Source organism: Penicillium canescens (genome assembly GCF_028828765.1).
Source record: "Penicillium canescens strain IBT 15451 chromosome Unknown utg000010l_segment0_segment0, whole genome shotgun sequence".
NCBI classification, from domain to species: Eukaryota; Fungi; Ascomycota; class Eurotiomycetes; order Eurotiales; family Aspergillaceae; genus Penicillium; species Penicillium canescens.
The window spans coordinates 3495280-3508262 of record NW_026703972.1 but is presented as its reverse complement, the minus strand read 5'-3'; the positions used below and the strand labels follow the sequence as shown (position 1 = coordinate 3508262).

Below are 12983 nucleotides of genomic sequence, written 5' to 3'. Positions count from 1 at the left end.
CGTTTCTTCGATGACCGACCGGGGGAGGTTAACGTTTCCTACGCGACATGCTCAGTCGTTATCCGTTCAGGGACCTAGGGCCCCTATTGCCGATATTGTGGCTTATGATAAGTCCCCGAATTCGGCAAGGCTGGGCGCGACAGGGTCTGTGAATCTTTCGTGTTCCCGATGGCGGGTGTCACGTGGCGCTAGCCGAGGGCCTCGAAAGGAATAGTAACAGTAGAGCAGAGCCTCCGGAAGCGTTTCCGGCTGGACGGAGCCCACAGATCGGTTTTAAGGTCAGCATCGGCATGTTATATGGTATGGTCCAGAATGAGGAGGCATGTAGAATGTGAGTTGATTAGGGACAGAGCGTCGGGTCAATGCGCGACTTGGCTGGCGTGCATCCCTACGTTTGGTTGCTGTCTCATTCACCACCAACCAACAATCAAGCTTTTAATCTTAATTTTAATTTTTTCTTTTTCCCATCCTTCGATTCGTCGTCATTCACGTCGAACTGTGAGTAGTGGTAAAAAACTACAGCGAGAGTGGTATACTGTTATGGAAATTGGCGTTATTTCTCGACATATCTTGCCCACATATATCTTTGCGAGCGCCAACCAATGAATACACCCCTCACATTTCATATACGAACAAGCGACAAGGGTCCCGGGACTAAATACGCAATATATGAACGATAGAAAAGCAAGTTAATAATAGTGGTTATGAGTTCAAAATCCTCAAAGTAGATGTGGTACGGCCAATGTTGGTGCATGGTTGTCCACGCGACGATCCCAATCCATGTTCAGATGGACCTACGGCTCAGCAACATCCTCCCCGTCACCGCCCGAGCCATTCACTTCAGCAGCATTTCACCCCATATCGACGCGAATTTATTCACTTTCATGCCTGCTTGCTGTTATCTGCTCACTTAGTTGGAGGTAATTATTCAGAAAAGGATTCAGACTAAACCCCAGCCTGTTTTGGAAGCTTTAGAGTCTAGGCAGCTCCGGTCGCATCTCGTGTTGTCAATTCTAGCTTCACGCTGTGCTAGGCCAGAGCGATGTGACGAATTATCCAGGACAAGTACATGCGCGGTCATAGAGATAAACGCAGTAAGCCTACGACTCGTACTTGTCCAAATGGATGGATTGTGCCAGATAACTTATTAACACGTTTGGCCAACTTAGAAGCCGCCTTCGATGATTTTCTGCCGAACCCACTTTTTGTGATTGGCACTCTGGGCCCCAATCGCTGACTCATCGCCCTGCCAGGATCGTCTATTATCGACCAATGTTTCTCCTGAGAGACGAGAGGCCTGTTCAGGGACAGTATGTGCAACAGGCAAGGGCGCCGGCGTCCAACTGGGCTCCAACACTGTGCCAGTGTTGGAAGATTCTGCTCGCTCGGAGGCTGTAATCGTTTCGGATGTTGCATGGTAGAAAGGGTCATCGTCCGTCCACCACGTGCAAGAGGGTTCAAGGTCCAGGTCAATCAATCGAAAATCGCCACTCGTTCTAGGATGAACGAAACGGCGTACTGCTGCGCGTAACGGGTTGCTTGCGCATACTAAGACCAGTTAGCGTTGGCATAATCCAAGGGGTAACCGACGGAGCGCTCATACCCGAAACCGCGGTCGTTCCGCCTGTACCATCCACAAGGCGTGCCAGCTCCTTGGCGATATTGATGGCATGAAAATGGTATTTCAATCGCGTACGGTTGCGGTAACGAATCTGGTCCACGGGCTGAGCATCTAGGATATGTGTGGTAAATTGCAGGATCTGCCACCGAGTTAGCCCGACCTATTGTAAAATTTATAGCAAGAAGGAGAATTCACTCACATCAAATCCCCGGTCATCTCGATGTCTATGCTCGGGACAATCGTCTCGGTCAAACATACGGTCGAGTTCAAGGATTTGCGAGATTTCATCCCCCACCCAGTGGGGATGGTCTGTTTCGGTAAGCACATAACACCGCAAAGCATCTGAGAAGAAGAAGGACACCTACTGAAATATTTCAGCCTAACTTGCCACAGGACCTCTAGCCGTCGCACCGTGTTCCTCCGGCTTCGGCTTTCTTGAACGAGATGTCGTATGAACGGCAACGCGCGGAAGAGTCCAATATCTTCAAGTACGAAGACGACGGTCCCGTACTGGCCCAGATGAGGTGGGTGCCCGTAGGGACCCAGCACGCACACCGGAAAATGAATCGTCGAGTGCGCACGATCCGCAGCTTGTGCGATCCTTCCGGTCACGCCCGGTCCAAGCCGGGCCACTATGCGTAACACATAAGTTGTCGGTGCTCCTGGGGAGTTTTGCGCTGTACCCACCGAAGCCACGTAGAATGCGGGAAGCTGCAAGCAGGACCTTACTCCCAGGCGTGGCATCCAGAGCTGTACATACTGCCCCGGTTGGGCCACCCACTCCACCGGAACCGCAATATCAAGCCACAAGAGCCTGTTGGAAGACCGCGCGAGGGCCCGTAGAGAGGTGATGTGCCACGATCTGTGGAGCCACATGGTATGCAGACATGTCCCCGCACTCCAAGCAAATCCGGCGCAAATACCGCCTAGTAAAACCCAGCGGTAGGACGATACCCGGTCGATCAAATGGTAGAAAAGGGCGCCAGTGGCGATCGAAGCAAGCATATGGTGGATCTTGAGGCCAAGTTGCGGCCACCGTCGAAGAATCGCAGCGAGCGTCCAAGGAAAGATCGAGACGAAACTGCATCCGGCCTGTTCAATATTAGCCACTTCTAGTCAGACATCCTTTGGGGAAATAGGAAAGCTGCCGTTCTCTAGCCGTCACGTACCAGGAGTGGGATGACGAGGGAAGCTCCAAGGCTTGTATTTCGAGCAACTGTGCCTAATACGGACCCATGAAGAAGGCAATGCAGCACGCAAATGCGGCCTAGCCACCGATGGGCCCACTGGAACGTGCCCCGTTCGATGCGGAAGACATGAGCCGGAAGACTGAAGCTAAACCCAGAGCAGAGGGGAACAAGGTGTGTGACCGCCAAGCATCCAGCTCGCTTCTGCACATCCGCCCAGGTCTGAGCATGAAGACTGATTGCAATAATGTTGGCAATCACCAGAGCGGCAAGTACTCCCCCTTGCAAGTATGATGGGATATCGAGCCACTGGAGCACGCCTGGTGTTGCCACCTGGAAGAAGCGTCTCCAGGATACCGCGTGTTGCAACCTCAAGCGCAAATGGCTGAATCGGCGTCCCAGGTTATAAGATACCCAGCATACAAGAGCGAGGAGCCCACAGAGACTGAACTTGTCTTGGATGGAAGCTCTGGTAAGCCATTCGGCAAACTTTGAAACAGGGTGGGACATGCTTTATGCGAGGCAATACTGGGCATCAGCAGGTTTATATCTTATTTTCCATAGGCTGTCTGAACAACGCTGACCTAGAGCTTTGTTTGGGCGGTCGAAAGCGGCTTACGATGTTGATGCAGTGATCATTGATGCTGGTGAAAAATATGGGAAGGCCCTTTTTTACGGCTCCTTGGGCTGAGACGACCGGTTGATGATTGCAAATGACCATCATCGAGACCAGTGAAAAAATCACCCACAGCATAAAAGAAGCCATATCTCTATCGCAAAAGGTGCGTCTCGTGAAGTTTATGTTCAACGTTGAACCCCAATTCTGCGCTTATCTTGTGCCTGCAATATAATGCGGTTTTAAATTGTCCCATGTTTTCAACGGTTGAACCCAGTCAACGTGTTGGGATGCATTTTCAGATGTCGCATGGTCGCTTGTTTTATTAGGCAGCGACTGTCATTGTTAGGATGATCAGGGAGGCAGCCGTGGCCAGCGACGGCGACCGTGGAAACTGTTGTGACCCTCCGCCCGTGGGGTTTTCACACCAGGACTTTTTCTATGGACCAAGTCATTCTGTCTATTGACGCAATCATACTCGAACTCGTCGAAGAAGCAAAGAGCGTTGTTTCTACGGAAGGCGGTCGTGTTGTAGTAAACACGCCTCCGAGCAGTATTCCGAATAGGATTCTACTCTAGTGCCGATCTGACAAGGCTGGACCAATCACCACAGAATTCGTGCTCTATACCCCTTCTAGCTACATAGTATTGCAGTCCCATCAGGCTTGCTTTTGCTTAGTCTAAAAATCTTGGCATTTGATTCCTGGTCTGGAAGTTCCCAGAAGTGTTACGATGAATGTTTGGCTGAACACGATTACAAGCAATTCTCTGCCCTAACGTGAGCGTGACTGTTAGATCGCACAGATATCAGTAAATATAGATCTTGTCAAAAGATTTGAAAAGCTCCTTTAATTCCTTATTGGGCAACGGGTACTTGATTCAAAAGGAACAAAAGAAACACAAAGGATAGACGACAGCAGCGGTTTTGCCTACCTCTAACCCTTCCAACATCCAAGTCTGTCCTAAGAGTGAGTAATGGGCTTATGAGAAGAGGTGACATGTATATGAGAAACTTCTAGGAGCTCGGCAAGGATACCCGCTTTCTCCCCTCTCGAGCTTTCGAGTCTGAACATGAGCTTTGCCCTAACAAACCAGGATTTACCGTTCATTTGCTTCAGCATGGAAGAAATTGACTGCTTGGCTGGACTGGAAGATTCGCCCGCGTCAATCTTAAAGTTTGTCGGGTCCACTGTGGAATATATCCAGATGAATCCATTGGAGTGTTCGAAGGAAGCCGCACTTGCGTTACATTTCGAAACCAGCGTGTTGAATAATGGCCCGAAGATTGTGACTGGAAGGCCAACACAGACATACGTTGCCTCATCAGGGCTCTCTGGACGCACAGCCTTGAGTACCGATTTAGCCTCTTCAATGGATCTTGAATCAACAACGACCGAGTCGGATACCCAGAATTCGGTTGACCAGCGGTTGGAAGAAAGAGGGCCTCTCTGCAACAGGAAATGCTGGAGGCCAAAGAGGCCTCCGCTGAGACGTTTTGTTTGCTTCTTTTCCTTCGCGCCGAGAAGGATAATCTTCAAGTTTGCTGAATGCGCTATCTCTAGAATACCGATCTGATAGTCATGCGGCTCCAGATTCGTGAGCTGTGCTTGAGGGAAGACATGAGTGACGCCATTCTCGATGGATACGAATTTGCCTTGGCTATCAGCTTTGTTTGGTGGATGACCTTGTGGAATCATGGTGGAAGAGAGTGTGATGTTGATACTCCGACCGCAGAGCTTTGACTGTTCCCATTTCCAAACAAGCTCCTCGGTCTTCGAATATATAAAAGGGGCTTTGGTGACTGGAACTTTCGAGGAGAGATCAGCATGAGGAACATGCTTCCTGCTTTGTTCAACATCTTTACAAATAGTCATTGGAAGTCAAAATACGTACCCGTTCGTACGCCCCCAATGCGACAGAAACGGACGTTCCAGTACTTGTAACATCAAGTGCAGTATCACACAGTTCTTCCCAGCAAGATCTTGTCGTAGTAATCCGCAGATACTGGTCTCTGTCGACGTAAATGTGCAGAATCAGGTATAAAGTTGGCCGTCTTCGGGATAAGATTAGTGTATAAACTGTATGGGAGCACCTTACAGTGAGTGATATTCTGATGGTCTAGGATAAAAAAAGTGCACTTCACGGATGACCAAGCGAGTTTAAGTGGGTTTCCCATCACAACTTGAGTGTGCTCACACAGAACAGGGCGTCCATTGTGCCAAGGTATATGCTGGTGAGAGTAGCAAGCCACGAATGTTGGCCAAACTGTTCTAGGTTACGTTGGCATCACGCCAGGCACTACTTATCGCTCAACGTTGGATACGAGCTGTTTAAATATGATTCTTTCCCACGGCGAGAGACAACACGGTCAAAGGGGGCAGGGATGCAGCTGATGGATACACAGAGACTTTTTGATCTGTGAGTAGCGTATGAAAGAAGGAAGTATGCGACGAAAATGTTCGTAGAAATTCCAATCAACTTATCTGGATTTTTGTACTGGTCATCAAGCGCGTCAATTCATAACTGTGGCTGGAACGTCAAGTTACAAGGCTAGACTACTTCAGTGGGATCCTTCCGACTAAACCTGAGGTTGAATTTGCTAGGATTTATCACACTATTGCGGGTAGAAGTGTTGAGTGGACAGAAACATGTAGATGTTGGGCGCTGCCATACTCTGGCGATATCAGACACGTGCAATGAAAAATAAGACACTTGCTCAGATCGCACTTTGGATATGATGCAGAAAGCCTACTAATTGATGTACGTATTCTCGCCAGCGTATGGAGACAGGGCCAACTATTTGGGGAAAATATTAACATAACGAGCCTCTTGGTAAAAAGCGATGACATTGCTTAGCATGTCAAATAGAGACGGCTTATCGACAAACGGGGGCTATGCGCAGCTCCAATACTAAGTACAAATCGAGTCTCCTCAATAGTACCACTTATATGTGGTTTTTCCTGCTCCCAGGACCGCCATATAACCAAATATTGTACAACCGAACTCTCATTCTGTTGGATAATGCGTTTGCTCAGTATGCTTATTGGTACTTTCTGGCCATTCTGGAGATGTCAGCCCATTAACTCAAAAAATTCTCCTCAAACGACTTACGAAAACAGAAGAGTCATTGCAATGCATGTGGCAATGCCGGCTGTACCGGGAAGACACAGAGGATCTGTGCGAGTAGGCGGATTGCTCTCCGTCAGATACCACGAATGCGCGGTCTTCACTTGTCTCCGAAATGTCATCCTCGGAGTCAGAGACTGACTCTGAAGCACAAGAGTCATTGAGCTCACTGTGAGAGGACATGACTTCGACAAGCTCACTTTCTCCTTTCAAGGTCATCTTAGCCAGGGACACTAGGTGTCAGAAGAATCAACAGGGTATGAACAAAATGATGTGTTTGACTTTTCCAGTCTGGTGCGCTGCCCGCTTATATAGCCAAAATGTCTATTTGATGACTCTATGGTCCTGACCTTCTCTAGGCGGTGTCCCAACGGGCGCAATAATTCTTGGAGGGCGGGTGGAAGCCTCAGAGACGTGCGGGAGTAATTCAGCCCAGCTTATGGTGCAAACCCAGTAGACAGTTGATTCGCTAGATTCCTAGTGAGGAAGACCCGGTGAGAGGCAGACTTGTTGACCAGATTAGGCGTTGAGAATCTTTGTCGATTGACTTCCCTGCGTATCATGTATGCTTCGTTTATAGCCCTGGCCATATCGATGCCAGTGAAACCATCAGCAATCCGATAAACCCATCATCAACAGGGTTGCACTAAACATTTTGCAACGTGTACCGCGTTGACTCAACGATGCCGAAGCAGAGCCCGGAACACCACCGACATTTCAATTTGCGGGCCGCCTAAATTGAGAACTTTGGGTCAACATTGCTGTTTCTTCAATGTGTCACGGAATTCAACTTCAGCACCCAAGGCAAAAGAACGGACGGATTAGTCAGGAGAGCAAGATACATAATGTCTGACGCATTGACTGATTCCTGGGACCCAGCGGTCGCTCTACCATAAAACCCTAACATCCGTCTCGCTTGGTTTGCCTATGATCCTATCTATACCGACGGGTCTCCTCGCCAGTAAAACACCTCTTCAGCGCGATGTTTTCAATTGGGACAGACTCAGACCCGTCATCTGTTCCAGTATCGCGGTCTTCGGTATGTCTTCCCCCGGATGCAGTCAATTGATTCTCACCTAAGAAACGACTTACAGTCTTTCGCTGGCCACTCAAAGATCGTTGCTTTGGAAGCTCGACCGAGAAGCCCCTCGGCCAACCTCACGCGGTTTGCACCCGACCGCCGACATTGGGTGCTCTACGAGACCGCCCAGGAGCACGAATTCTTATCGTGGTGGCTGGAGACCGAATATGGACAACAACTGACCAAAAATGGACAATACAAATTCAGATGGTCGACTGAGTCGCGCTCCTCGGACGTGTGGAGGCACTTTGACCAGGTGGCAGAGCTCAGGTCTGGTCGACCCAAGGTAGTGTGTCGTGTTGTAGTTCAAAGGAAGATTGATTCGTCTATTATTCGGTGGGAAACTTGAGACTATATATACAACGAGAAGAATAAGTTGATTGGAAATCAACTTATTCTTCGTATACATATCTCGGGACTAATTCCGATGGTTCGGCTTGCTTCCTGATCTGCACCAGCCTCATATCACAACAGAAATAATATCATGCAACTGTCAATTAGGTATACCTTGCTCTACTACTGTATGGACCGATTATTCACTTTGAATTTCCACTCAATTGTGTACCGAATAAAGCTTGCGGCAAGCTCGTCATCTGGCCTGTTTGCTTTAGAGCTGGAGCAGATTGGGGTTTTGCGGTCGGGAAGAGACGAAGAGCTCAGGACCGTCCTGGGGCAACGGTCCGGCGAAGGGCTGCATCCAATATCTGAGGGTGGTGTAAATCCGTAAATTCCTGGAGTGGGGGCGTATTGCGAGTCCTGGGGAGATCGGTCCTGAGCTTGGGATTCATCGCCGCAGGGATAGAAATGGTCAATAATCGTCCTCAATTTCCTAGTAAATCGAACTTTAGCACATTTTGGCCATCCATGGTTCAACAGAGGGTGGAACCCAAGAAATCCAGCATTTCGCAGAGAAGACAAGGCCGACAGGGGTATGAGAAGAAGCCCGTACCCCTGTCACGCCCAATCATTTTTTGTTGGTGGTTTTTGTATTGACTCTCTTTCCCCGCTGTCTCCCAGAGGACTAAACCATCTATTCCAGCTGGTTTTGACCCAGTTCAGTGAGAGCTTGGGTCGCGAACGACCGAACGCTTTTCAAGTTCAGAAGATTGAGAGGCAATATAGATACGCTATGCTTTGCAGAGTCAAATTTCATATCATCGTATGCAGCGCGTGCCTTGACTGTGTCCTGACCAACCCCAAATGAAGTTGTAGGGTTGAGTCTGTTGCAGCAATTGCTTGACTGCTTCGAATCCCTGGGCTTGTTAGATGTGACCATGAATGAATTCAGTAGATTTATAAGGCCTGATGAGGTGCCAGTGGCGATCACGTTCTTTACAATTCCTGCCATATTGTGTGGTAATTATATGTGTTACCGTCGTGAAATGTGAAAGAGGAGCTCCCGAGGTCCCCGTTTCCAGTGACGCCATTATGGATATCACCGCTCCACTGTTTTCGAAGTTTCGCTGATCTTCGGTCTTTGGCGATACATACGTGGTGAGTACTTGTACGCTCATAACTAACAGGAATATCCTGTATAGCTAGGGAAATACAATGGATGTACTAGGCGATTGGCGCAACGGAATCAAAAAGGGGAACTACCCAAAATGGTGATCAGCATCGTATTGACCCAAACGGTACCTCTGGGATTCTAGAGGATTCGATACCAGGTATTACATACTTTTGAAACACCACTGTATTTGACCTCCGGTACTTCGGCCTAGGACCCACTTTTTTCATACTGCCTGGCAGAAACCTCGCAATTCAATTCAATTTAATAGCTAGTATGCCAGCCCTAGACCTCGGCAGAGTCCACGCATGGACTGTCCAAAGCCGCCCAAACCTGCCCACTGGGCGGGTTTGGACAGTCCACTAATATCCATGGGCGGACAGGATAGGGGGGTGTCCGCCCACTGTCCAAACCTGCCCGCCCAAACCCGCCCACGCGGGGTATTCGTAACATGCATATAGTTATGCAGTAGCTTAGAGTATCTTAAGGTATTAGGGATACAAGGAATCTCAACTGCATCGAGTGGAAATAGCATCAATTCAATTTTAATAGGTTTCAAACTCCTTAAGCCTCTTAGAAGGTCTACATATCCTCCTTGATGAGCGCTTTCGGCCAATCCCTTCTGGCAATGGAAGAACTAGACCATCATCACTTTCCTCATCAGCGTCGCCTTCCTTGCTAGCTACGCTGGTTTCATCGCTATCACCAGCCTGATTTCCCAAGAAGAGTGCTTGCTGGCTATGAACCTCGGTAGTCAACCGACCTAAACTCGGATTAGACACAGTATCCTGTTCCTCGGTGTCACTAATCCCATCTATATAATCATCTCCACCATCAGCGTCTACCTCTTCATCCTCGGCCTCCTTCTCATTTCTGAATCTATCCTGCTTCACAGTCTCTAAATAACGACCAGTAAGTTCAAACCTAGCCGAGCACAGATACATCATTAGATCCTGAATGCTGGTTGGCTTCAGTGATCCTCGACGATAGTGACAGATATCCCGTGCAGAGTTAAAGAGACGCTCTACACCTGCACCTGTCGCTGGGATAGAAAGAACATCGCGTGCTGCGCTTGCGAGGGCTGGTAGCGACGACTCTTGCTTTCTCCAGAACTCGAGCGGGTCTTCTTTGACTGTACCTAAGGTGTTCTTAAATTAGCCTGCTTCTACTTATTAAAGTAGGATTAACTCACCACTGTCAAGATATCTTTGAATCTCGTCTCCCTGGCTCTTCTTACTCTCCCGGTCTAGCATTGCCGAAAGCCTTGAGCCTGTTACAGGCATCGTAGAGTGAGTTGGGGAACCAGGACGCTTTGACAATCGTACTTAGTAGGGCCGGATATAGTCATAGAAACTATCTCGGTATGTCGCACGCCATTCATACTCATTCTCAGACCATTCATCACCAGAGAAGTAGTTGAGCTTATGCGATGGGGCAAGGATTGTACCAATTGCATAGAGATGACCATGGGCATTTGTTGTCTTTCCATAGTAGACTGCTAGCTTCCGCTTTCCTGCTTCTAGGGCTTGTCGCATCGCTTGCTTCCAGCTCACCTTTTTCCGTCGGAGCTGGTTGAGTGATTTCTCAAAGTGTTCAAATAGTGCATTGTAGATCTGGAAGACATTGTGGATAGTGACGTCTTTGGTTTGGCAAAGAACGGTGGTAAAGTTATAGAAGGGTCGGGTAATGTAGAGAAGGTAATCGATCTGACGCCACTCCTCTCGATCTAAGAAAAACTGATTGTATCCACTCTCAGTGCAGAAGGTCTGATAAGTAGACCGAATACGCTTTGCGCGGCGAAGCAATAGGAATGTTGAGTTCCAGCGAGTCTTTACATCTTGGATCGGAACTAAGGTTGTATCCCCTGATTGAAGCTTCAAAAAAGATTCACGGCGCTGGGGACTAGCGTTGACAAAGACTGCAAATGCCCGAACCTTATAGATATATTAGTAATTTGAGTATGGATCAGACCAAATCAACGTACCTTATTAAGTGTTGAAAGAATATCTTTCTTCCCACTGGTTAGCCCAGGTCGGAATTCTCTCTCTGTATACTCATTGCTTGGCTCAAGCTTCATATGAGTTAGAAGATCTCTGAGGCTTAGTTGAATGACATGTGCAATACACGGAACTCTGACTATTGGTGCACTAGTAGCCTCGGCCAGAGTTTCGATCTCATCATTTAGACTGTCTACCAAGGTTTGGTTGTTCGAGGCATTATCGGATGTAATTGCCAAGATCCGATGAGTGATATCGTAGTCTTTAAGACGGGTAAGAAGAACCGAGCTGAGATTCTCACCAGAATGAGTGCCTTCTAGGGGCTCGAATCCAAGTAGAAACTCTCTATAATTCCAATTGATATCGATAAAATAACCAGTGATTGCCATAAAAGCCTGCGAGAATGGTGATGTCCAGCAATCAAGCGCGATCGAAAGCTTGGCTCTCTCGGGTAGTGAATTAAGGATCGATTGTTGTTTCTCTTGCCCGATCTGGTGTATTTGTCGATGAACTGTTCTAGCGGATGGGAATTGAAGAGGCCTTGGTGATGCTTGGGCTCGCTGGAGAAGCTTCTGGAAAAGAGGGTTTTCAACAATAACATATGGAAGACGAAGACCAGCAACAAAGTCTGTTAGATCCTCCATAAAAGCCTTCTCATTGAATTCTATCGACAAGGACCGCTGGGACGGAGGGTAGAGTTGTCCCTAGTAATATCACATGTTAGTAGCTGAATAGAATTGATACCATCTCCAGTCGAACTTACTTGTAGCTCAAAAAGCTCTTTCAGATTACTAGTCTTACTAGCATGGCTAGCTAGTTTCTGGCATTTAGCCCCTTTTAAATGTCTTGTCATTGGTGTTGTCCCATTTCCTTTCCGACTCGGATGGTCAAGGAGCTGGCCACACTCCTTGCACAAAATGCGTGGATCCCCAGTCCGGGTATGTGCGACTTGATGGAAAGATCTCCACCCATCTGAATGGCGTTTCTTCACATCAAAAAACTGGTGACTCTTCTCATAGAGGTCACTTCGAATCGATGTTGTAAGCCACCACTCAACAAACTCGTCTTTGTTCATTTCTGTATAGAGAACCCAGTCTTTAATGATCTCTGGACAGGAGTGTGGCCGAGTCGATATCTGGTCACTGCCTAAAGAACGTGATATAGGCGCTGTTTGTTGACTGATCAAGATATCTGGTGCTAGGAGAGGGTCAATATTATCTCCATAGAAAGATGAGGAATAATCCTGAGTTTGTTGTGACATTTTCCCGGGTAGATAAGAGAAGAGCTAAGGTTCATAAAGTAGAATCAAGAGTATAGAAACAACTTACAAGTCAATAGTAGGTAGCTAAACAGAGACTAGGAAGTCGCGACCAGGGGTCTGCTTACGCGTAGGATAGCGGTATAGATTAGTATAGATTTTAGGTGATATATCATAAATAGGCAGATCCGACTAGAAAACTCTAAGATCCGATTGGCTACACTATGCATGCTTCTAGGTGGGCGGTTTTGGACTGTCCAAACCCGCCCATCGATCCTTGAAACTTGCTCAAGACCAACGCCCCAGGACTTCAGTAAGTTCCTTTACCCAAAAAAATTTCACCCTTCGGACCCCCTTATTTGAGCTTAAGGCATCAACCTTAAAAGCCATCAGAACATAGTGATTCAAGATGAACAGGATTTCTCCTAATTTTATTATGACACAATACATTCTATATATTTTTGTAGTTAAAATGAGGATATAATCCATGAATCTCTATGAAGCTTAAGGCGTAATTAGCTATATTTTTATATTTATACCAAAAGTGCTTACTTAGAGAAATCCTGGTGTAGACCTTGAGGTAAAATATA

At 47.6% G+C, this 12983-nt stretch overlaps 2 protein-coding genes across 2 annotated transcripts; both read right to left on the bottom strand.

The window, feature by feature from the left end:
* Window positions 1–9683: 9683 nt before the first annotated feature.
* Window positions 9684–10421, bottom strand: N7446_012565 (uncharacterized protein; the record flags this gene model as incomplete). The annotated part of the gene is made up of 2 exons (XM_058521307.1): window positions 9684–9901; window positions 10331–10421. The coding sequence occupies 2 exons, from the start codon at window positions 10419–10421 to the stop codon at window positions 9684–9686; spliced, it is 309 nt and encodes a 102-aa protein (XP_058366673.1).
* A 42-nt stretch (window positions 10422–10463) lies between these two features.
* Window positions 10464–12210, bottom strand: N7446_012564 (uncharacterized protein; the record flags this gene model as incomplete). The annotated part of the gene is made up of 4 exons (XM_058521306.1): window positions 10464–11072; window positions 11123–11209; window positions 11276–11839; window positions 11899–12210. 4 exons carry the CDS (start codon window positions 12208–12210, stop codon window positions 10464–10466), a joined length of 1572 nt encoding a protein of 523 aa, XP_058366672.1.
* Between the last annotated feature and the right edge of the window lie 773 nt (window positions 12211–12983).